This window comes from Panulirus ornatus, chromosome 8 (genome assembly GCF_036320965.1).
Source record: "Panulirus ornatus isolate Po-2019 chromosome 8, ASM3632096v1, whole genome shotgun sequence".
Lineage (NCBI taxonomy): Eukaryota > Metazoa > Arthropoda > Malacostraca > Decapoda > Palinuridae > Panulirus > Panulirus ornatus.
Genome location: NC_092231.1, coordinates 29543531 through 29568563, shown reverse-complemented (window position 1 = coordinate 29568563; position 25033 = coordinate 29543531). Strand labels below are relative to the sequence as shown.

The 25033-nt window shown below is 40.6% G+C and overlaps 1 protein-coding gene across 1 annotated transcript in view; it reads right to left on the bottom strand.

Annotated features, from left to right (window-relative positions):
- Positions 1-25033, bottom strand: part of LOC139749706 (nipped-B-like protein) — a 448638-nt gene that overhangs the window by 280195 nt on the left and 143410 nt on the right. Inside the window, exons 7-8 of the mRNA XM_071663859.1 lie at positions 21140-21385; positions 13259-13417 (exon numbers count right to left, since the gene is read on the bottom strand). Of these exons, the coding sequence (XP_071519960.1) occupies positions 13259-13417; positions 21140-21385 (405 nt within the window). The remainder of the gene's footprint in view (positions 1-13258; positions 13418-21139; positions 21386-25033) is intronic.

Below are 25033 nucleotides of genomic sequence, written 5' to 3'. Positions count from 1 at the left end.
AGTATGAGAAAAAACAAAAATCTGGGAGTGGATTTAGCAGTGGATGGAACCATGGAAGCGGAGGTGAGTCACAGGGTGGGGAAGGGGGTAAAGGTTCTCGGAGCGTTGAAGAATGTGTGGAAGGCAAGAATGTTACCTCGGAGCCAAAATGGGTATGTTTGAAGGAATAGTGGTTCCAACAATATATATGGTTGTGAGGTGTGGGCTATAGATAGGGTTGTGCGGAGGAGGGTGGATGTTTTGGAAATAAGATGTTTGAGGACATTATGTGGTGTGAGATGGTTTGATCGGAAAGTAATGAAAGGGTAAGAGAGATGTGTGGTAATAAAAAGAGTGTGGTTGAGAGAGCAGAAGAGGGCCTATTGAAATGGTTTGGTCACATGGAGAGAATGAGTGAAGAAAGACTGACAAAGAGGTATATCGGAGTCGACGTGCTGTCAATGGACTGAACCAGGGAATGTGAAGCGTATAGGGTAAACCATGGAAAGTTTTGTGGGGCCTGGATGTGGAAAGGGAGTTGAGGTTTCGGTGCATTATACATGAGAGTTAGAGACTGAGTGTGAATGAATGTGGCCTTTGTTGTCTTTCCCTAGCGCTACCTCGCACAAATGCAGGGGGGAGGGGGGTGCCATTTCATCTGTGGCAGGGTGGCAATGGGAATGAATAAAGGCACCAAGTATGAATTACGTACATGTGTGTGTATGTATGTATGTATGTATATGTGTATATATATATATATATTTATTTTTTTTTATTATACTTTGTCGCTGTCTCCCGCGTTTGCGAGGTAGCGCAAGGAAACAGACGAAAGAAATGGCCCAACCCCCCCCATACACATGTATATACATACGTCCACACACGCAAATATACATCCCTACACAGCTTTCCATGGTTTACCCCAGTCGCTTCACATGCCTTGATTCAATCCACTGACAGCACGTCAACCCCGGTATACCACATCGCTCCAATTCACTCTATTCCTTGCCCTCCTTTCACCCTAGTGCATGTTCAGGCCCCGATCACACAAAATCTTTTTCACTCCATCTTTCCGCCTCCAATTTGGTCTCCCTCTTCTCCTCGTTCCCTCCACCTCCGACACATATATACTCTTGGTCAATCTTTCCTCACTCATTCTCTCCATGTGCCCAAACCACTTCAAAACACCCTCTTCTGCTCTCTCAACCACGCTCTTTTTATTTCCACATATCTCTCTTACCCTTACGTTACTCACTCGATCAAACCACCTCACACCACACATTGTCCTCAAACATCTCATTTCCAGCACATCCATCCTCCTGCGCACAACTCTATCCATAGCCCATGCCTCGCAGCCATACAACATTGTTGGAACCACTATTCCTTCAAACATACCCATTTTTGCTTTCCGAGATAATGTTCTCGACTTCCACACATTCTTCAAGGCTCCCAGAATTTTCGTCCCCTCCCCCACCCTATGATCCACTTCCGCTTCCATGGTTCCATCCGCTGCCAGATCCACTCCCAGATATCTAAAACACTTCACTTCCTCCAGTTTTTCTCCATTCAAACTCACCTCCCAATTGACTTGACCCTCAACCCTACTGTACCTAATAACCTTGCTCTTATTCACATTTACTCTTAACTTTCTTCTTCAACACACTTTATCAAACTCAGTCACCAGCTTCTGCAGTTTCTCACATGAATCAGCCACCAGCGCTGTATCATCAGCGAACAACAACTGACTCACTTCCCAAGCTCTCTCATCCCCAACAGACTTCATACTTGCCCCTCTTTCCAAAACTCTTGCATTTACCTCCCTAACAACCCCATCCATAAACAAATTAAACAACCATGGAGACATCACACACCCCTGCCGCAAACCTACATTCACTCAGAACCAATCACTTTCCTCTTTTCCTACACGTACACATGCCTTACATCCTCGATAAAAACTTTTCACTGCTTCTAACAACTTTCCTCCCACACCATATATTCTTAACACCTTCCACAGAGCATCTCTATCAACTCTATCATATGCCTTCTCCAGATCCATAAATGCTACATACAAATCCATTTGCTTTTCTAAGTATTTCTCACATACATTCTTCAAAGCAAACACCTGATCCACACATCCTCTACCACTTCTGAATCATAGGGTGGGGGAGGGGGCAAAAATCCTGGGAGCCTTGAAGAATGTGTGGAAGTCGAGAACATTATCTTGGAAAGCAAAAATGAGTATGGTTGAAGGAATAGTGGTTCTAACAATGCTGTATGGTTGCGAGGCATGGGCTATGGATAGAGTTGTGCACAGGATGGTGGATGTGTTGGAAATGAGATGTTTGAGGACAATGTGTGGTGTGAGGTGGTTTGATCGAGTAAGTAACGTAAGGGTAAGAGAGATGTGTGGAAATAAAAAGAGCGTGGTTGAGAGAGCAGAAGAGGGTGTTTTGAAATGGTTTGGGCACATGGAGAGAATGAGTGAGGAAAGATTGACCAAGAGGATATATGTGTCGGAGGTGGAGGGAACGATGAGAAGTGGGAGACCAAATTGGAGGTGGAAAGATGGAGTGAAAAAGATTTTGTGTGATTGGGGCCTGAACATGCAGGAGGGTGAAAGGTGGGCAAGGAATAGAGTGAATTGGATCGATGTGGTATACCAGGGTTGACGTGCTGTCAGTGGATTGAATCAGGGCATGTGAAGCGTCTGGGGTAAACCATGGAAAGTTGTGTGGGGCCTGGATGTGGAAAGGGAGCTGTGGTTTCAGGCATTATTGCATGACAGCTAGAGACTGAGTGTGAATGAATGGGGCCTTTGTTGTCTTTTCCTAGTGCTACCTCGCACACATGAGGGGGAGGGGGATGGTATTTCCATGTGTGGCGAGGTGGCGATGGGAATGAATAAAGGCAGACAGTGTGAATTGTGTGCATGGGTATATATGTATGTGTTTGTGTGTGTATATATATGTGTACATTGAGATGTATAGGTATGTATATTTGCGTGTGTGGACGTGTATGTATATACATTGTGTATGGGGGTGGGTTGGGCCATCTCTTTCATCTGTTTCCTTGCGCTACCTCGCAAACGCGGGAGACAGCGACAAAGCAAAATAAATATAATAAATAATATTTATATATATATATATATATATGTAAGGCATGTGTACGTGTAGGAAGAGAGGAAAGTGATTGGTTCTCAGTGAATGTAGGTTTGCGGCAGGGGTGTGTGATGTCTCCATGGTTGTTTAATTTGTATATGGATGGGGTTGTTCGGGAGGTGAATGCAAGAGTTTTGGAAAGAGGGGCAAGTATGAAGTCTGTTGTGGATGGGAGAGCTTGGGAAGTGAGTCAGTTGTTGTTCACTGATGATACAGCACTGGTGGCTGATTCATGTGAGAAACTGCAGAAGCTGGTGACTGAGTCTGGTAAAGTGTGTGAAAGAAGAAAGTTAAGAGTAAATGAGAATAAGAGCAAGGTTATTAGGTACAATAAGGTTGAGGGTCAAGTCAATTGGGAGGTAAGTTTGAATGGAGAAAAACTGAAGGAAGTAAAGTGTTTTAGATATCTGGGAGTGGATCTGGCAGCGGATGGAACCATGGAAGCGGAAGTGAATCATAGGGTGGGGGAGGGGGCGAAAATCCTGGGAGCCTTGAAGAATGTGTGGAAGTCGAGAACATTATCTCGGAGCAAAAATGGGTATGTTTGAAGGAATAGTGGTTCCAACAATGTTGTATGGATGCGAGGCGTGGACTATGGATAGAGTTGTGCACAGGAGGGTGGATGTGCTGGAAATGAGATGTTTGAGGACAATGTGTGGTGTGAGGTGGTTTGATCGAGTAAGTAATGTAAGGGTAAGAGAGATGTGAGGAAATAAAAAGAGCGTGGTTGAGAGAGCAGAAGAGGGTGTTTTGAAATGGTTTGGGCACATGGAGAGAATGGGTGAGGAAAGATTGACCAAGAGGATATATGTGTCAGAGGTGGAGGGAATGAGGAGAAGTGGGAGACCAAATTGGAGGTGGAAAGATGGAGTGAAAAAGATTTTGAGTGATCGGGGCCTGAACATGCAGGAGGGTGAAAGGAGGGGAAGGAATAGAGTGAATTGGAGCGATGTGGTATACCGGGGTTGACGTGCTGTCAGTGGATTGAATCAAGGCATGTGAAGCGTCTGGGGTAAACCATGGAAAGCTGTGTAGGTATGTATATTTGTGTGTGTGGACGTATGTATATACATGTGTATGGGGGGGGTTGGGCCATTTCTTTTGTCTGTTTCCTTGCGCTACCTCGCAAACGCGGGAGACAGCGACAAAGTATAAAAAAAAAAAAAAAAAAATATATATGTAAGGCATGTGTACGTGTAGGAAGAGAGGAAAGTGATTGGTTCTCAGTGAATGTAGGTTTGCGGCAGGGGTGTGTGATGTCTCCATGGTTTTTTAATTTGTTTATGGATGGGGTTGTTAGGGAGGTGAATGTAAGAGCTTTGGAAAGAGGGGCAAGTATGAAGTCTGTTGTGGATGAGAGAGCTTGGGAAGAGTCAGTTGTTGTTCGCTGATGATACAGGGCTGGTGGCTGATTCATGTGAGAAACTGCAGAAGCTGGTGACTGAGTTTGGTAGAGTGTGTGAAAGAAGAAAGTTAAGAGTAAATGTGAATAAGAGCAAGGTTATTAGGTACAGTAGGGTTGAGGGTCAAGTCAATTGGGAGGTAAGTCTGAATGGAGAAAAACTGGAGGAAGTAAAGTGTTTTAGATATCTGGGAGTGGATCTGGCAGCGGATGGAACCATGGAAGCGGTAGTGGATCATAGGGTAGGGGAGGGGGCGAAAATCCTGGGAGCCTTAAAGAATGTGTGGAAGTCGAGAACTTTATCTCAGAAAGCAAAAATGGGTATGTTTGAAGGAATAGTGGTTCCAACAATTTTGTATGGTTGCGAGGTGTGGGCTATGGATAGAGTTGTGCACAGGAGGGTGGATGTGCTGGAAATGAGATGTTTGAGGACAATGTGTGGTGTGAGGTGGTTTGATCGAGTAAGTAACGTAAGGGTAAGAGAGATGTGTGGAAATAAAAAGAGCGTGGTTGAGAGAGCAGAAGAGGGTGTTTTGAAATGGTTTGGGCACATGGAGAGAATGAGTGAGGAAAGATTGACCAAGAGGATATACGTGTCGGAGGTGGAGGGAATGAGGAGAAGCGGGAGACCAAATTGGAGGTGGAAAGATGGAGTGAAAAAGATTTTGTGTGATCGGGGCCTGAACATGCAGGAGGGTGAAAGGAGGGCAAGGAATAGAGTGAATTGGATTGATGTGGTATACCGGGGTTGACGTGCTGTCAGTGGCTTGAATCAGGGCATGTGAAGCATCTGGGGTAAACCATGGAAAGCTGTGTAGGTATGTATATTTGCGAGTGGGGACGTGTATGTATATACATGTGTATGGGGGTGGGTTGGGCCATTTCTTTCTTTCAAACTATTCGCCATTTCCCGCGTTAGCGAGGTAGCGTTAAGAACAGAGAACTGAGCCTTTGAGGGAATATCCTCACCTGGCCCCCTTCTCTGTTCCTTCTTTTGGAAAATTAAAAAAAATAATGAGAGGGGAGGATATATGTATACACTGAAATGTATAGGTATGAAAATGTGCGTGTGTGGACGTGTAAGTATATACATGTGTATGTGGGTGGGTTGGGCCATTCTTTCGTCTGTTTTCTTGCACAACCTTGCTAACGTGGGAGACAGCGACAAAGTACAATATCTATCTATCATTTTTTTTTTCTCTTTTTTTGCTTTGTCGCTGTCTCCCGCGTTTGCGAGGTAGCGCAAGGAAACAGACGAAAGAAATGGCCCAACCCACCCCCATACACATGCCTTGATTCAATCCACTGACAGCACGTCAACCCCGGTATACCACATCGCTCCAATTCACTCTATTCTTTGCCCTCCTTTCACCCTCCTGCATGTTCAGGCCCCGATCACACAAAATCTTTTTCACTCCATCTTTCCACCTCCAATTTGGTCTCCCACTTCTCCTCATTCCCTCCACCTCCGACACGTATATCCTCTTGGTCAATCTTTCCTCACTCATTCTCTCCATGTGCCCAAACCATTTCAAAACACCCTCTTCTGCTCTCTCAACCACGCTCTTTTTATTTCCACACATCTCTCTTACCCTTACGTTACTTACTCGATCAAACCACCTCACACCACACATTGTCCTCAAACATCTCATTTCCAGCACATCCATCCTCCTGCGCACAACTCTATCCATAGTCCACGTCTCGCAACCATACAACATTGTTGGAACCACTATTCCTTCAAACATACCCATTTTTACTTTCCGAGATAATGTTCTCGACTTCCACACATTCTTCAAGGCTCCCAGAATTTTCGCCCCCTCCTCCACCCTATGATCCACTTCCGCTTCCATGGTTCCATCCGCTGACAGATCCACTCCCAGATATCTAAAACACTTCACTTCCTCCAGTTTTTCTCCATTCAAACTCACCTCCCAATTGAATTGACCCTCAACCCTACTGTACCTAATAACCTTGCTCTTATTCACATTTACTCTTAACTTTCTTCTTTCACACACTTTACCAAACTCAGTCACCAGCTTCTGCAGTTTCTCACATGAATCAGCCACCAGCGCTCTATCATCAGCGAACAACAACTGACTCACTTCCCAAGCACTCTCATCCCCAACAGACTTCATACTTGCCCCTCTTTCCAAAACTCTTGCATTCACCTCCCTAACAACCCCATCCATAAACAAATTAAACAACCATGGAGACATCACACACCCCTGCCGCAAACCTACATTCACTGAGAACCAATCACTTTCCTCTCTTCCTACACGTACACATGCCTTACATCCTCGATAAAAACTTTTCACTGCTTCTAACAACTTGCCTCCCACACCATATATTCTTAATACCTTCCACAGGGGAGGAATAGGATGTATTTAGGGAACCAGTAATGGCTTGCGCAAAAGATGCTTGTAGCATGAGAAGCGTAGGAGGTGGGCAAATTAGAAAGGATAGCGAGTGGTGCGATGAAGTAAGATTATCAGAGAAAGAGAAGAGAGAGGCATTTGGACAATTTTTGCAGGGAAATAATGCAAATGACTGGGAGATGTATAAAAAAAAGAGGTAGGAGGTCAAGAGAAGGGTGCAAGAGGTGAAAAAGATGGCAAATGAGAGTTGGAGTGAGAGAGTATCATTAAATTTTAGGGAGAATAAAAAGATGTTTTGGAAGGAGGTAAATAAAGTGCATAAGACAAGGGAACATCTGTGAAGGAGGCTAATGGGGAGGTGATAACAAGTAGTGGTGATGTGAGAAGGAGATGGAGTGAGTATCTTGAAGATTAGTTGAATGTGTTTGATGATAGAGTGGTAGATATAGGGTGTTTTGGTCAAGGTGGTGTGCAAAGTGAGAGGGTTAGGGAGAATGATTTGGTAAACAGAGAAGAGGTAGTCACAGCTTTGTGGAAGATGAAAGCTGGCAAGGCAGCAGGTTTGGATGGTATTGCAGTGGAATTCATTAAAAAAGAAGGTGACTGTATTGATGACTGGTTGGTAAGGTTATGTAATGTATGCATGACTCATGATGAGGTGCCTGAGGATTGGCAGAACGCTTGCATAGTGCCATTGTACAGAGGGAAAGGGGATTAAAGTGAGTGCTCAAATTACAGAGGTATACGTTTGTTAAGTATTCCTGGGAAATTATATGGGAGGGTATTGACTGAGAGGGTGAAGGCATGTAAAGAGCATCAGATTGGGGAAGAGCAGTGTGGTTTCAGAAGTGATAGAAGATGTGTGGCTCAGGTGCTTGCTTTGAAGAATGTATGTGAGAAATACTTAGAAAAGCAAATGGACTTGTATGTAGCATTTATGGATCTGGAGAGGGCATATGATAAAGTTGATAGAGATTCTCTGTGGAAGGTATTAAGAACATATGATGTGGAAGGCAAGTTGTTAAAAGCAGTGAAAAGTTTTTATCGAAGATGTAAGGCATGTGTACGAGTAGGAAGAGCGGAAAGTGATTGGTTCTCAGTGAATGCTGGTTTGCATCAGGGGTGCGTGATGTCTCCATGGTTGTTTAATTTGTTAGGGAGGGAAATGCAAGAGTTTTGTTAAGAGGGGCAAGTATGCAGTCTGTTGTGGATGAGAGAGCTTGGGAAGTGAGTCAGTTGTTTGCTGATGATAGAGGGCTGGTGGCTGATTCGTGTGAGAAACTGCAGAAGCTGGTGACTGAGTTTGGTAAAGTGTGTGAAAGAAGAAAGCTGAGAGTAAATGTGAATAAGAGCAAGGTTATTAGGTACAGTGGGGTTGAGGGACAAGTCAATTGGGAGGTAAGTTTAAATGGAGAAAAACTGGAGGAAGTGAAATGTTTTAGATATCTGGGAGTGGATTTGGCAGCGGATGGAACCATGGAAGCGGAAGTGAATCATAGGGTGGGGGAGGGGGTGAAAGTTCTGGGAGCGTTGAAAAATGTACGGAAGTTGAGAATGTTATCTTGGAAAGCAAAAATGGGTATGTTTGAAGGAACATACAACAATGTTGTATGGTTGAGAGGCATGGGCTATGGATAGAGTTGTGCGCAGGAGGGTGGATGTGCTGGAAATGAGATGTTTGAGGACAATATGTGGTGTGAGGTGGTTTGATCGAGTAAGTAATCAAAAGGTAAGTGAGATGTGTGGTACTAAAAAGAGTGTGGTTGAGAGAGCAGAAGAGGGTGTTTTGAAATGGTTCAGACACATGGAGAGAATGAGTGAGGAAAGATTGACCAAGAGGATATATGTGTTAGAGGTGGAGGGAACAAGGAGAACTGGGAGACCAAATTGGAGGTGTAAAGATGGAGTGAAAAAGGTTCTGAGTAATCTGGGGCTGAACATGCAGGAGGGTGAAAGGCATGCAAGGAATAGAGTGAATTGGAATGATGTGGTATACTGGAGTTGACGCACTGTCAATGGATTGAACCAGGGCATGTGAAGCATATGGGGTAAACCATGGAAACTTTTGTGGGGCCTGGATGTGGGTAGGGAGCTGTGGTTTCGGTGCATTATACATGACAGCTAGAGTCTGAGTGTGAATGAATGTGGCCTTCATTGTCTTTTCCAAGCACTACCTCGCGCACATGCGGGGGGAGGGGGTTTGTCATTTAATGTGTGGTGGGGTGGTGACGGGAATGAATAAGGGCAGACAGTATGAACTGTGTACATGTGCATATATGTATATGTCTGTGTGTGTATATGTATACGTTGAGATGTATAGGTATGTATATGTGCGTGTGTGGACGTGTATGTATATACATGTGTATGTGGGTGAGTTGGGCAATTCTTTTGTATGTTTCCTTGCGCTACCTCGCTAACGCAAGAGACAGCGACAAAGTATAATAAATAAATAAAATACAATAAAAATATATATATATATATGTAACTGAGTGGATGGTTCATTCTTCGTCTGTTTCCTGGTGCTACCTTGCTGATATGGGAAACAGCGATTATGTAGAATATAATAAAAATAAATGCCTTCTGAATATCTAGACAGATGAATTCAGCTGCTTTACTTTCATTATACCATTAGATTACACTCACATACAATCAAGCAGATTTGTCAGACACAAGTGTTTTTGTTAAAATCCAAGCTAAGATTTGTTTATTAAGTAGTAAAATGGCTTATAATTTTGTCTTGAAGGATAGTTTTTATAAGTTTCTAATTACAGATTTTAGCTTGTAGATATTTCCCAGGAAGTAAGCTGTAACCATTTCTGAATACTGGTGCTACACTGACATACTTCTACTCCTTTGGAACTTTCCCCAAAGCAACTTATTGAAAAGAGCAGTCAGGGGCTTTACTATTTCATTACTCATCTCATTCACTGTCCTCAGATAAAATTCATCATGGCTTGCCATTTTGTTCACTTACATTCTTCAGGGGCTTTACTATTTCATTACTCATCTCATTCATTGTCCTCAGATAAAATTCATCATGGCCTGCTGTTTTGTTCACTTACATTCTATGTATTGCTATCAACGTGTCTTCTATTTTCATGTCAATAAGTAACAGAATATTCTAATCTATCAATAAAACTGGAGGCAAGACCTGATGTGTATGTGTTGCATCCTTGAATGTAGATACAGATGCAAAAAATTATTTAAGATTTTCTCTGTGCCTTTGTTGCCTTGAACTAAGTCACTGTTTTCTGTAATTAAAGGACCAATTGACTAGGATATAACTCTCTTCTTTCTAAAATAACTATAAAACTCATGATTTCTTTTGCTATTTTTGGCAATATATGCTTACTTTGTCATATAAGTCTCCTAAGTTTCTCTGAGAAAATCTTCATCATTTACTCTTCATTATTTATATAATATACTTAACCACCATCTCCTGTGTTAGTGAGGTAGCACAAGAAAAGACGAGGAATAGCCTAACCCACCCACATACACATGCATGTTGGTTATTATTTTCTTCAATTTTTGTATAAGCTACTTTCTTGAGATAACAGGCATTCCCTTACTTCATCATTCCACCACCTTGGCTTCACTTTAGAAACACCACCCACTCTGCATCAACACACATGTTCCCTCTACTGCTTTGAAAGTTTTAAACAAGCCTTTCAAAGATATGTTCAAGTTTTCAATGACTACATCATCCTAGCTTTGCCTGTCAAGAGCAATGGGAAGATCATTTAAGTTTGCAAGTCTAAAATCTCAAATTTTTCATGACTGTTATGTTGACCAACATTACATAGTGTTGAAGTTCACCTCAATAGGAATTTGTCGATAACCACCTACACAGAGCTGTCAACTTTGTCAAAGAAAAACAAAAAAAAGAATACAGATGGCAAAAATAAGGAATTTTGAAAGAAAAAAAAATTACCACACACAATACATGCTGCACTTTCAATACATGAAATTGTGATGTTCAGTGCTTATGCTCTCCAATTGTTTACCTGCAGGTAGATAGTCCACAATTATTCACTTTAAAACCAACAAAGTATCTAGTCAGTAGCGTTTCATTTTCGATCCTCGAACTAAGTTAACAGAGGCTTTAATGTTAGTTTGTCCACACATATTCAGTCCTGGCTTAGGAGCTTTTTGTTAATAGCAGTGGTTGCCTGTTTGAACTTCTCAAGAAGCCTTTCACTGAACATCATTTGATAACTGTTTTTTTTAGCACAGCTATACACTTTCTGTGAGAATAAATCTGAAAATGTTTGTATGCCAAGACTTGAGTTAAAGTTACTGGATTTTTTCCTAGCCAGACCAAAAATTCTCTCATCTTCAGCATTGCTGTGAGCAACTGACAGGGTAGCAAACATGATTCTGGGAAGATAAGCATACTTTTCCTTATAAGACTTTTCTCTTTGTGAAATTACCACCAACAACTCATCAGCTCTCTGGTCAAGATATACACCTTCAAGCTGCTCTACCTGGTAGTGAGCAACTTCAAGTTCAAGCTCATCTATCTGCTCTTCCATGAAATGGAATTTCTTCACAAAGTAGGGCACTGATGCAAACTTTGCATCCGTTCTCTTCCTTGGGTCAGCAACACTTGCATTCTGAATCAGCTCATTCTTCAGGGGGAACTTCTTGAGCACATAACTACAAACACAAACAAAGCATTACTAGACTGATGTGAAGAATTCTTCCTTCTGTTTTGATGAGAATGCTTTTGTTGAGAAAGTTCGTAACATTCCTCAAGATGAGATCCCCATTTGGTCACTGATTGCACTTATCCTTATGACTGCACAGTTCAGGTGATGGAGACCGTGCAATCAATAAGCCTATAAACTGATGTGATGATGTAACTCGCACGCTGAGGATTTGATTTTCCTTGCAAAATTTTTATCAATACTCTTCATCTGTCATTGCTAGAAAATCTTGGTAAATTAAATTTTACTACCTTAAAGGACAGCAATAGGTAGGGGAATTAGTAATTTCTTATCTACTTCTATACATGATAATTTTGCACAACCTTCTGAAGCCTCAGGTTACACAAGCTAAAGATACAATTGGATGGCAAGACCGACAGCACAACAATCTGTGTGGTCATTTCCACAAAATGATTGGAAATTGACTGATGTCTGACTTTTATTTTGTACACTGCAGTAGTGCATGTGTGCATGATGTGAACAAACACTATATATTGAAGAATGCACCCCTGTGAACTTCCCATACATTTCATACACATTCATTTCACTAAGAAAAATCATACTGATGTATTCATCTAAAAAAATAAATGTAATAAATGCGGCAAAAACGTAATGGTTGGCAGCTCTGCTTACACCTAACTTTTTCTCAATTTGAACATCATTAATGAGATCCTCATTTAGTTGGACGTACATATTATATATAATCATCATGAGAAAATTTCTCAGCTAATAAACTATCAAGCAAATTTGGGTAGAGTCCATGCCTGAAGCTACTGGGAAGGGACTCCCTGACTAAGATGCTGGTATATCAAAACCTCCTAAGACGACATGATCCTGTTTATTACAATTTCAACTACCTCTGGTGTATGTTATTATTTCTATGAAACTTATCCTTAGTTTCTACAAAAAATTAAATCAACATTATAACTGGCTACAACATGTTTCATTACAGGATTAAGAAAAACTTTAACAAAAAGCAAGACATCTATGCCTTCTTTATTTACCCATCGTAGTACTACTAAACAGTGTACAACAGAGTTTGTTGGTGAGGACAAAGGTAAATTAGGATGATACAGAATGAGGATGTAATTGTCATGTAGACAGGTTAAACACTTTTATTCTGAAAAATTACTTCAATCAAAGATATCCTAAATTAATCATCAATTTCTATTTCATTGATAAGTACCCCAGAACCAATTTCTATGAAAGAGCCCTTGTGTTACCCCTGACCTTGGTAAAGGCTACACTGCTTCCAGTGGCAATGTAGACTCCTTTGGAGTTAGAAGTTGCTTTACTAGACTGTACTCCAGTAACACCTTAATTATTAACAGACACAAAAAATATTTCACACACTAGTTAATTCATGATTCTGTTGTGAAATCCATAAGTAAATTTTTCTGTAAATTTGCAGATAAATGATTCAAAATCAAATACCAAGGAGGTAAAAATTCTCCTGAGGTAACAGAAAGCACCATAAAACTCTATGACAATGAACCCTAAAATGTGAAAACTGTTAGCTCATCTGAAAGGCAACCCCAAGTCACCTCAGTATAACATATCTTTTTCTGATCAAAATTTTTCAACAAATAACTAATGGAAAGGAAAATCATTGCAACTTGAACCAAAATAAGACTGGCTCACCTGGAAGACCTCCTGCACCAATTTTTTAATGCCCTCTTCATCGTTGATTCTACGGATCATCTTCACGCAGATCTCTGGAATCTTGGTGAAGTCAGGGCACTCAAGACATATGTCTTTCAGTATCTTGATAACGCGTTTTCTTACACTAACACCCGTGTCCTTAGGGAAAAAATTATCACATTTATCTGTTTTTTAATCAAAGTCCACATTGCATACCTTAAAGTATAACTTTACACATTAATCTCAAATTACAATTCTTTACATTAAGTGCAGTTTAATAAAATAAAGACGAAAGAATTCTTTTCTAGATTAATATCTAAATGACCTGCTGATGGTCTGCATTAGTTGCACTAGCCATAATTCTGCCCAAAGTGACTTGAAACTCATATAAATTAAAAGGTATAACAACTATGTATCAAATAAAAGACAGCTATTTGTGTAAACTAGCTGCAGCCCATTCCCATCAAGCTTGTCCCCAAAACTACCTTTGAACTAGGATTAACATGATCTTCAGTCAAGATGACAAGCAGAAAGCAACAGCAGGATGGATCTGAGGAAAATATCCAGCGACACTGCCAATTCCACTTAACAAATTAATCTAATCCTTCAAAAACATTCCACTGAATGAGAATCTTCAGCTGTCTACAGGAGCACTGTTTACAACAACAGGCTGTTGAGATTTGGCCTGATATCTAATGTTAATAGGATATCTTGACATTCTGTAGACCTAAAGATGGAATGACTGTTCACCAAATACAACAAATTAGCCTCAAGAGGAAGAGCACGCATTTGTAAAACATTCATGTCCCTTGAATAATGTTTTGAGACCCTCTAATGAATGTCACCATGACAATGAATTTTGACTATGTCCTCTCGAATCTAATCTTCTACAAAACTTTGCCTGCAAAACACTATTGCTGGTATAGGTAGCACCAATTTGCATGTCACCAAGCCTCCAACTACTAGACAAACAAGCATTTAGTTAGAAAAACTGCACATAACTACAACTCCTAACTCTTGACCTCAAAAATTAAGCAGATATACTAGTAAGGAGGATCTATGGTACATGTTTGGCTAAAGAACATTAAGAGAGTCATAAGATGTAATGCACGTAAAAATCTAGTAACAATGACAGTTCATAAAATCTTGCAACATTCACCTCTGACCACAGACACAAAATAATTATTCATGTATTGAACTTTGTAAGAGGTATCCTTCAAAATCAATAGCAACACATCAAGACAAAAGATTGAGGGATCATAACCATCAGTTGGCACTCTGATGTACAAATAATTATGATGACGTTCGATGATTACCACAAAGGTATAGTGCTGCTGAACTTTTTTTTTTGACAAATGACATGACACAGGCAACTGTGTGCCATAATCTTGGCATTCATGGATTCAAACCTATATGTGTCTATATACAATGTTTCCCACCACATTAAACATACATCTGCATAAGTTGCATCATACATTCTGAAGAGAATATCTACAAAAAAAAAAAAAAAATAATGACAAACTGGTATGTTACATACAAGGTGAACATTGGACATTTTTTTTGGTAAAAATGTTTCTTATTGGTGGGAATCAGAGAGAACAGAGTGGTGAGAGTAGGTGAGCTTGGAAAGAAGACTTGTGTGAGGAAGTACCGGAGGAGACTGAGTGTAGAATGGCAAAAGGTGAGAGCAAATGACCTGAGGGGAGTGGGTGAAGAATGGGATGTATTTAGAGAAGCAGTGATGGCATGAGTAAAAATATGCATGTGGCATGAGAAAGGTGGGAGGTGGGCAGATTAGAAAGGATAGTGAGTGGTGCGATGAAGAGTAAAGTTGTTGTTGAAAGAGAACAGAGAGGCGTTTGGATGATACTAACAAGAAAGAAGTGCAAATGACTGGGAAATGTATAAAAGAAAGCAGAAGAAGGTAAGAGGAAGGTACAAGGGTTGAAAAAAGGGGTAAATGAGTTGGAGTGAGAGAGTATAATTAAACTTTAGGGAGAATAAAAAGATGTTTTGGAATGAGGTAAATAATGTGCATAAGACAAAAAACAAATAGGAACATTGGTAAAGGGGGCAAGTGATAGCAGGTAGTGATGAAGTGAGGAGATGGAGTGAGTATTTTCAGGGTTTCTTGAATGTGCTTGATGACAGAGTAGCAGATGTAAGGTGTTTTGGTTGGGGTGGTGTGCGAAGTGAGAGGGTCAAGGAGAATGGTTTGGTAAACAGAGATGAGGTAGTGAAAGCTTTCAGGAAGATGAAATCCAGCAAGGAGGCAGGTCTGGATGGAAATGCAGTAAAATTTATTAAAAAAAAAGGGGGTGACAGTGTTACTGACTGGTTGATAAGGATATTCAATGTACGTATGTATTATGGTAAAGTGCCTAATGATTGGCAGAATGTATGCACAGTGCCACTGTACAAAGGCAAAGGGGATAAAGATGAGTGTTCAAACTAGAGAAGTATAAGTTTTTTTAGTATTCCTGGGAAATGGTGTGGGAGGGTACTGACTGAGTGGGTGAAGGCATGTACAGAGCATCAGATTGGGGAGGAGCAGTGTGGTTTCAGAAGTGGTAGAGGATGTGTGGATCAGGTCCTTGCTTTGAAGAATATCTGTGAGTAATACTTAAAAAAACAAACGGATTTGTATGAAGTATTTATGGATCTGGAGAAGGAATATGATAGGGTTGATAGAGATGCTTTGTGGAAGGTCTTAAGAGTATATGGTATGAAAGGCAAGCTGCTACAAGCAGTGAAAGTTTTTACCAAGGATATAAGGCATGTGTATGAGTAAGAGGAAAAAAGAGAGATTGGTTCCCAGTGAATGTCGATCTGCAGCAGGGGTGTGAGACATCCCCATAGTTGTTTAATTTGTTTATGGATGGGGTGGTTAAGGAGGTAAATGCAAGACTTCTGGAGAGAGGGGCGAGTATGCAGTCTGTTTCCAAACAGAACACATAGCCAGCTGAAGGTGTGTATATATATGTGTACATTGAGATGTATAGGTATGTATATTTGCGTGTGTGGATGTGTATGTATATACATGTGTATGGGGGTGGGTTGGGAGATTTCCTTCGCCCGTTTCCTTGCGCTACCTCGCAAACCGATAGACCCCTTTGCTCACAATTGAGAGACGAAGGGTATTCGAGTACTTAATATTTCGAATAGTTGTTTCCTATTATACAGTCCCTTAGCCTAGCGGTTAGCATGCCTGCCTCTTGCACAAGGGGTCCCAGGTTCGATCCTGGCTGCTGGACCTTTGTATGTTCTATGAAGGTGAGCGTACATATACAATTTATTCGTATTCATAGAACTCCGCGTTGTACAGTCAGGTTTGGTAAAACGCTGTCAGCTGGCTAAATGTTCTGTTCGGAAACAACTGATAGACCCCGTTGCTCACCATTGTGAGACGAAGGGTATTCGAGTACTTAATATTTCGAATAGTTGTTTCCTATTATACAGTCCCTTAGCCTAGCGGTTAGCATGCCTGCCTCTTGCACAAGGGGTCCCAGGTTCGATCCTGGCTGTTGGAGCTTTGTATGTTCTATGAAGGTGCGCGTTGTTATTTCATGTGTGGCGGGGTGGCAATGGGAATGAATAAAGGCAGCCAATATGAATTATGTACATGTGTATATATGTATATGTCTGTGTGTGTATATATGTGTATACGTTGAGATGTATAGGTATGTATATGTGTGTGTTTGGACATGTATGTATATACATGTGTATGTGGGTGGGTGGGGCCATTCTTTCGTCTGTTTCCTTGCGCTACCTCGCAAATGCGGGAGACAGTGACAAAGCCCTCCCCCTTCATGTGAGCGAGGTAGCGCTAGGAAAGGACATCAAAGGCCACATTCGTTCACACTCGGTCTCTAGCTGTCATGTAATAATGCACCAAAACCACAGCTCCCTTTCCACATCCAGGCCCCACACAACTTTCCATGGTTTACCCCAGACGCTTCACATGCCCTGATTCAGTCCACTGATAGAGATGCTCTGTGGAAGGTATTAAGAATATATGGTGTGGGAGGCAAGTTGTTAGAAGCAGTGAAAAGTTTTTATCGAGGATGTAAGGCATGTGTACGTGTAGGAAGAGAGGAAAGTGATTGATACAGCGCTGGTGGCTGATTCATGTGAGAAACTGCAGAAGCTGGTGACTGAGTTTGGTAAAGTGTGTGAAAGAAGAAAGTTAAGAGTAAATGTGAATAAGAGCAAGGTTATTAGGTACAGTAGGGTTGAGGGTCAACTCAATTGGGAGGTGAGTTTGAATGGAGAAAAACTGGAGGAAGTGAAGTGTTTTAGATATCTGGGAGTGGATCTGGCAGCGGATGGAAACATGGAAGCGGAAGTGGATCATAGGGTGGGGGAGGGGGCGAAAATTCTGGGAGCCTTGAAGAATGTGTGGAAGTCGAGAACATTATCTCGGAAAGCAAAAATGGGTATGTTTGAAGGAATAGTGGTTCCAACAATGTTGTACAGTTGTGAGGCGTGGACTATGGATAGAGTCGTGCGCAGGAGGATGGATGTGCTGGAAATGAGATGTTTGAGGACAATGTGTGGTGTGAGGTGGTTTGATCGAGTAAGTAACGTAAGGGTAAGAGAGATGTGTGGAAATAAACAGAGCGTGGTTGAGAGAGCAGAAGAGGGTGTTTTGAAATGGTTTGGTCACATGGAGAGAATGAGTGAGGAAAGATTGACCAAGAGGATATATGTGTCGGAGGTGGAGGGAACGAGGAGAAGAGGGAGACCAAATTGGAGGTGGAAAGATGGACTGAAAAAGATTTTGTGATCGGGGCCTGAACATGCAGGAGGGTGAAAGGAGGGCAAGGAATAGAGTGAATTGGAGCGATGTGGTATACCGGGGTTGACGTGCTGTCAGTGGATTGAAGCAGGGCATGTGAAGCGTCTGGGGTAAACCATGGAAAGCTGTGTAGGTATGTATACTTGCGTGTGTGGACGTATGTATATACATGTGTATGGGGGGGGGTGGGCCATTTCTTTCGTCTGTTTCCTTGCGCTACCTCGCAAACGCGGGAGACAGCGACAAAGTATAATAATATAAAATAAAATAAATATATATATATATATATATATATATCTCATTATTTATCCCTGGGGATAGGGGATTATACCCTGTGTGTCGTAGAAGGCGACTAAAAGGGGAGGGAGCGGGGGGCTGGAAATCCTCCCCTCTTTTTTTTTTAATTTTTGAAAAGAAGGAACAGAGGGGGCCAGGTGAGGATATTCCAAAAAAGGCCCAGTCCTCTGCTCTTAACGCTACCTCGCTAACGCAGGAAATGGCGAATAGTTTAAAAGAAAGAAAAGAAAGATATCTCATTATCATTATTATTATCAATATGCATCAAAACAACAGCTCCCTTTCCACATCCAGGCCCCACAGACCTTTCCATGGTTTACCCCAGACACTTCACATGCCCAGTTCAATCCAATGACAGCACATGCCTTCATCCATTCCTGTTGCTACCCCCTCCCTACAGGAAATAGCACCACTAACCCCCACTCTAGCAAGGTAAGTCCAGGAAAAGACGAAAAAGGCCAAATTCATTCACACTCAGCTTATAGCTGTCATGTATAATGCATCAAAGCCAAAGCTCCTTATCCATATCCAGGCCCCACAGACCTTTCCAAGGTTTATGCCATACGCTTCAAATGCCCTGGTTCAATCCAATGACAGCATGTCGACCCTGGTATAACACATCATTCCAATTCACTCTATTCCTTGCACGCCTCTCACCTCCTGTATGTTCAGGCCCCAATCACTCAAAATCTTTTTCACTTCATCCTTCCACTTCCAATTTGGTCTCCTGCTTCTCCTTGTTTCCTTCACCTCTGACACATATATCCTCTTTGTCAATCTTTCCTCACTCATTCTTTCCATATGTCCAAACCATTTCAAGTCACCCTCTTGTGCTCTCTCAACCACACTCTTTTTATTTTCACACATCTCTCTTACCCTTTCATAACTTACTCGATCAAACCATCTCACACCACATATTGTCCTCAAACATTTCAATTCCAATACATCCACCCTCCTCTGTACAACCCTATCTATAGCCCATGCCTCACAACCATATGACATTGTTGGAACTACCATTCCCTTAAGCAAGCCCATTTTTGCTCTCTGAAATAATGTTCTCTCCTTCCACACATTTTTCATCACTCTCAGAACCTTCGCCCCCTCCCTCACACATACATTTACATTTTTCATGTGTCCCCCATTTCCCATGTTTGTGAGTTAGCACCAGGAACAGGCAAAGAAATTGCCTCATTTGCTCACATGAACTGTCTTGCATAATGTAAAATAAACTAAAAACAAAGCCCCCTCTCACAACCTGAGCCCACAGACCTCTATGTGGTTTCCCCTAACTACTTCATATGCCCTTGTTCAGCCCACCGACAAAACATAGTCTCCTGTACACCTTAGCCTATGCCAGATCCATAATTCAATGACTAGCCAATAAGGAAGGATGAATGGCTGCGATGACCCCAGACCACTTTCCGCAACCAGAATTTGAACCTATGCTGGCTAAAACCCAGGTAGCCAACGCATGTGTCATGGTCAGCAAAGCTAACCACCACAACATGGAAGTCCATTTACTGCCTTGCATCTATGGGAGGATGAATAGTCGGAATGATTATGGGTTATCTGCCCTGTCCAGGATTCAAAGCCCTAGTGGGCCCAAAAGTGAATCATATGCATGTAAAAGAAACTTCATTTCTTTGTGACCATACAATATATCAGGCATTCATTATTTTCTTTACTGTAAATATAATTACCAGCTAGTCCCTTGTAAGGTGCACTGTTATACTTTACCATGAACTTAGAACCCTGGTGGCCCATGAGTGTGTCATGGTCAGCAAAGCTAATCACTACATCATGGAAGTCCATTTACTGTCGAGCCCCCTTCACAACTAAACCCCACACATGCATGCTGGAAGTGGCCAAAGCAACACACCTAATGGCAATACAAATGTCATATTTTCATCAAGTGGTCAAAAATAAACCAAAGAACAATAGTGCTGATCTGATGACTCACAATGACTAAAAGGTGGTCAATGTATCACAACTGTCGTCATGTGAGGATAAACAGCTACTAAACTTTTACCTATTTCTTTAAGTCTCCCTTCATGTTGGTATTCATGCTTTTGTCTTTAAAAACTGAACAGTAATTCACGAGTTATTCACCTTATCCCAGGGTATCTTACCAAATGGAGGTTCATGTCATTTAATTCACAAAATACTTACGCTGAATTCTTTTCTTCCTTCATAATGACATGTACAGTGTTAGGACCTCATATATCAAGTTTGTTTACTTCATTATTGGTGAAGAGTAAAATATAATTTGTGTAGAGCAGGTCTAAATCATTAATTCTCTAAAAGACATATGGTTTATTTACACCTGAGTGAATAAGTCATATAATTTCATCACTCTCTTCAGCTCTTTTATCTGATGATCCAATATTCATTGTTTTCTGTTCAAATCACAACCATAGTTTCTTCTTCATTCTTTCCAATCTACAATGTTTAACTTAAAGTCTTCACATCATATTACTATCAATCAAAGTTTTCCTAAGTTTTTCTAGATTTCCCTCACTTTCATCAATTTGATCAAATTCTTCAGGCTCAAATCTAAACAGTCAATAAAGTACATCCATTAAAATCATCTAAGAAATTTTTTGGCTATGTTTCATACATTACAGTACTACAAACTAGTGCTGACTGTGGAAAAACACTTGAAACAACTTTTGTTTAATTGCTGATCATGGACGGAGAGCAAAAAAAAATAAACAATGGGAGTCAGTCTATGAAACTCACCACACATAACACTGAGAGACTTAGTAAATAAACTTCAGATATCCTACCAGTATCCTTGCAGAAATCATGTCGTAGTAAGTGTTGAGGACTTCTGGACGTGATAATACAAATTTCCCCACCAAGTCAACGGCTGCTTCTCTGACTGAAGTTGAATGATCTAGAAAGGAGTGGTGCACGCCAAGCTGCATGTCGCTACGTGATAAAACTCCTGGGTCTGCTTCAACTACCATAGTTAAGCACTTCATTGCCTTTGTGCGTACTGCAATGGCTGACTCTGTCAATACTCTTAGAATCTGTAAGGGAAAAAATGAGCGTTAAATATTAGTCTCATAAAGAATACTTAAATATCCAAGGGTGAAAAAAATTCAGTTACACTGGTAAAGATGACACCAAGTGAAATGTGATGCAATGAGTACAGTAGATGTGCACTGAATGATGGGGCTACACTCCTAAGATTCTATTGTTTTAGTAGAATACAATTGTTCTAACAAGTGAACCCATGTTATTTCATTTTTTACAAAAATTCACCCAATTCAATTCTGATACCTAAATCATCTTAGCTTATCAATATCGAACGCTCTCTCAAGAGGTAAATAAAATTCTCTGATTCAGCAACTGTTGCCATTTCATAGGTAAATCACATGATATCAAAGGATTCTTATTGAGTATGATGACAATGAGGGATTTGGTGGAATGGGATTGGAGGTGGAGTCAACTGGTTGTCAAGGCTTCCTAAGTAGGTTTGTCTAATTCAGTATGTGATACTTAGATATGCTTATGTATCTGGCCATTATATTAATCCATTCAAGGTTTTCAACTTCAGAAGATCTCATTTTAATGGCATATTAAGATTATAAAAACTTAAGAGTTACTTATAAGGTGACCAACATTGGCTAAAATGCCGTAAGAATGTATGATTATTTTCTTTGATACCATTATACAAGGATCTATAACTGAAAAACCGTAACATATACTTAAATGATTTCTTTAAATCTGTATCTACAGCAAAATATAATGTCATTCTCTGAATTTCTATCCTAAATCTCATATGTTGCTATCTCAGAATACTGCTCCGTGAGTTGTCATTCTGTGGGGGACCCCTGTGCAAGCAAAAACACGAAGAATCATTCAACTGTAACAAACTGCATAATGCCATACAACAAATTCTTTCTTCTTTTTTGAAGGGATATTTTTGCATGATGACCTAACTCTTCATCTTATTTCATAACACAAAATCCCTAATTGCTTAATTTCATATCATGTACTTCTCTCATGACTTTAATAATGCTGTACATTACAGATGAAACACATGCTCTTCATTACATCCCTCTTAAAAACTGTGGGCCTTTAACAAAAATATAAAGGACAGGGTGAATGAGTTGGAAATGAAATCTATGAGGACAATATGTAATGGGAGGATCAAATAAGAAATGAAAAGTTAAGAGAGTTGTGGCAGTAGAGGAACATGTATGAGAGCTGAAAAGGGTGTGCTGAAACAGTCTAGATATAATAAAAGTAAGGAGATGACTAAAAGGCCAAACATGCCAGAAGTGGTGGGATCAAGGAAAAAGGTAAATCTATCCAGGATTATTTTCATCTTTTTTGCAGGCTTCAGTCATGGACAAAAAAACAAAACAAGAAATAAATTAAAAGGAACAGAAAAGAAAAACCATTTATGAATTTTGGAGGAAGCAAAACACATCTTTAAAAAAAGTGCCAAGTCATAGTTATTGGTATTGGGAAAGACATATGAGGGTAAAGAGTTTGAAAGCTTTGAGATGTAGGGTTAAAAAGTGTTATCAAAATGGCCCATCCTTAAGTTGCCAATGGCCACACAGTAATCATGTAACATAGCAGCTTGACAAGTATTGCATGGTTGAGCTAGTAGTGGGGGCACTTAAGTATCTAACTCTTGGGAGCAAACACCAGAGTAATCCCTACAGAAAAGGGAATGTGAACCAACATTGCAGTGTGGGGCAAGCAGATAAGTTTTGAAGCTACTGTGGGAGCTTTGATGAGATGGACTGCTTTCAACTCAATTCTGTCAAATAAGGATGCAGAGCTAGAACCACCACAAAATTACAGATCCATCTAAGGAAAGCAGAAAGTTATGAGAAACTTTTGATGGAAACACTGACAGAAACTGCGTTATGGAGACACCAAAACTTAACCAGATTTCGTATACCCTATGAGATATCTTGTCCTAGATTGAATTGACTGAGGAAGTTATGTCAAGACCAGAAGCAGATGTGGATGAATGCAGTGTTGAGTATCAGCAAATGATCACACTTAGTTATTTGTAGAAGAAAAGAAATTGTTAGTAAATTGTTAGTAAAAAGGATATAAAGTTTAGGAGATAGGACAGACCCCTGAGGGACACCAGTATTGATGGATAAAGGGGGAGCGGCTGATATATAAACAACCATGGAGATAGATCGGCTAGTGAGGAAGCTAAATAAGACGGAGGGAAGCCATAAGATGGGAGCTTAGTAATGAAACCATGATGCCACACCCAGTCAAGAGCTTTGGGTATAGCCTAGTCACTAACAGGACTGAAGGCAGATCTGATTCATCCATGTTCCCAAAGAAAAGCATCATTGACATCATCTGTGAAAACATGTACAACCACTCAGAAATACACCCACCAAGCATCCCATGCACCACCTTAAAGCAATTTATGAAAGCCTGCACTACACAGGCTCCATTCTGACACAGGCAGCATCCTATAATACCAAAAGGGAACGACCAAGGACTTGCTGCAGGAGAGCACCTTTGACACATTCTATATGAGTCACCTCAAAACCTACATCATACATGAGGGCTCACTATAGCCATCTACATATTGCAGATACAATGATGACATTTATGTAGACATCAGAGATGAAACACATCTCATCCATCTTAAAACAGCAATAGAGGATAACTCATCTCTGACATTCAATCATAACTTAAGCGACAAGCAAAAGATGCCATTCTGAGGTGTCATGGTGAATGGCAACATTAAATAGCTAAGTAAACTACATTCACAAGAAACCAACAGACCTTGGGCAATGTCTAAATTCAATCAATATATGGCCTCAAGGCTAAAGAACTGGAGTCATTAACCCATGCATATAAGACTGCATCTAATTGGCATAACTTCCACACAGAAAACAGCATATCAAACAAACCCTCATCAACAATGGTACAAAAACTCTCACTTCAATAAACAATTAAAAAACTGAGAAAAACAAGGTCATAGTGATAGAAATTCTGAGCAACACAACACACAAAATATATTACTCTAACCAGATGTCAGTTGCCAACAGATGGAAGTATATTGGGGACATCACCTCCAGAAACATCAACCATATAACCATATAACTATATGCATCATGAAGTTATTTTAAAAAATTTTCGTTTCATTGGTAGGTCTACTTCACCACATGAGTGACATGTTACAAAATAATGTTCAGGGCATACAAATTCACAACAGAGTCTGCATTTGCACTAGTTTTTCTATCTTTATTCCTTGGGTGCACTGAACATCTTGAATGTTTCTTTGAAGAAACAGATGCAGTAACTTGACCCTGTCCTGAACTGCATGAAGCAGCACCAGCATTCCTGGTTTCCCTCTACTTGTAACTCAAAGCCATGCCCAGTTCAGAAAGAAAAAGTGTAGAGAACAAATGCACTGCAACATGCCAGATCAACCAAGTTACACCAAACAGGAACATGCCAACCCTCACTCATGTATTTATCACTGTATGTACCAACTCTTTCATCTACACAGTCAACACCTCTTTTAGTTGAAATAGAATACAGTATCACTTCAAATTTCTTTTTATTTTTTTTTTTTTTTTTTTTTGCTTTGTCGCTGTCTCCCGCGTTTGCGAGGTAGCGCAAGGAAACAGACGAAAGAAATGGCCCAACCCACCCCCATACACATGTATATACATACA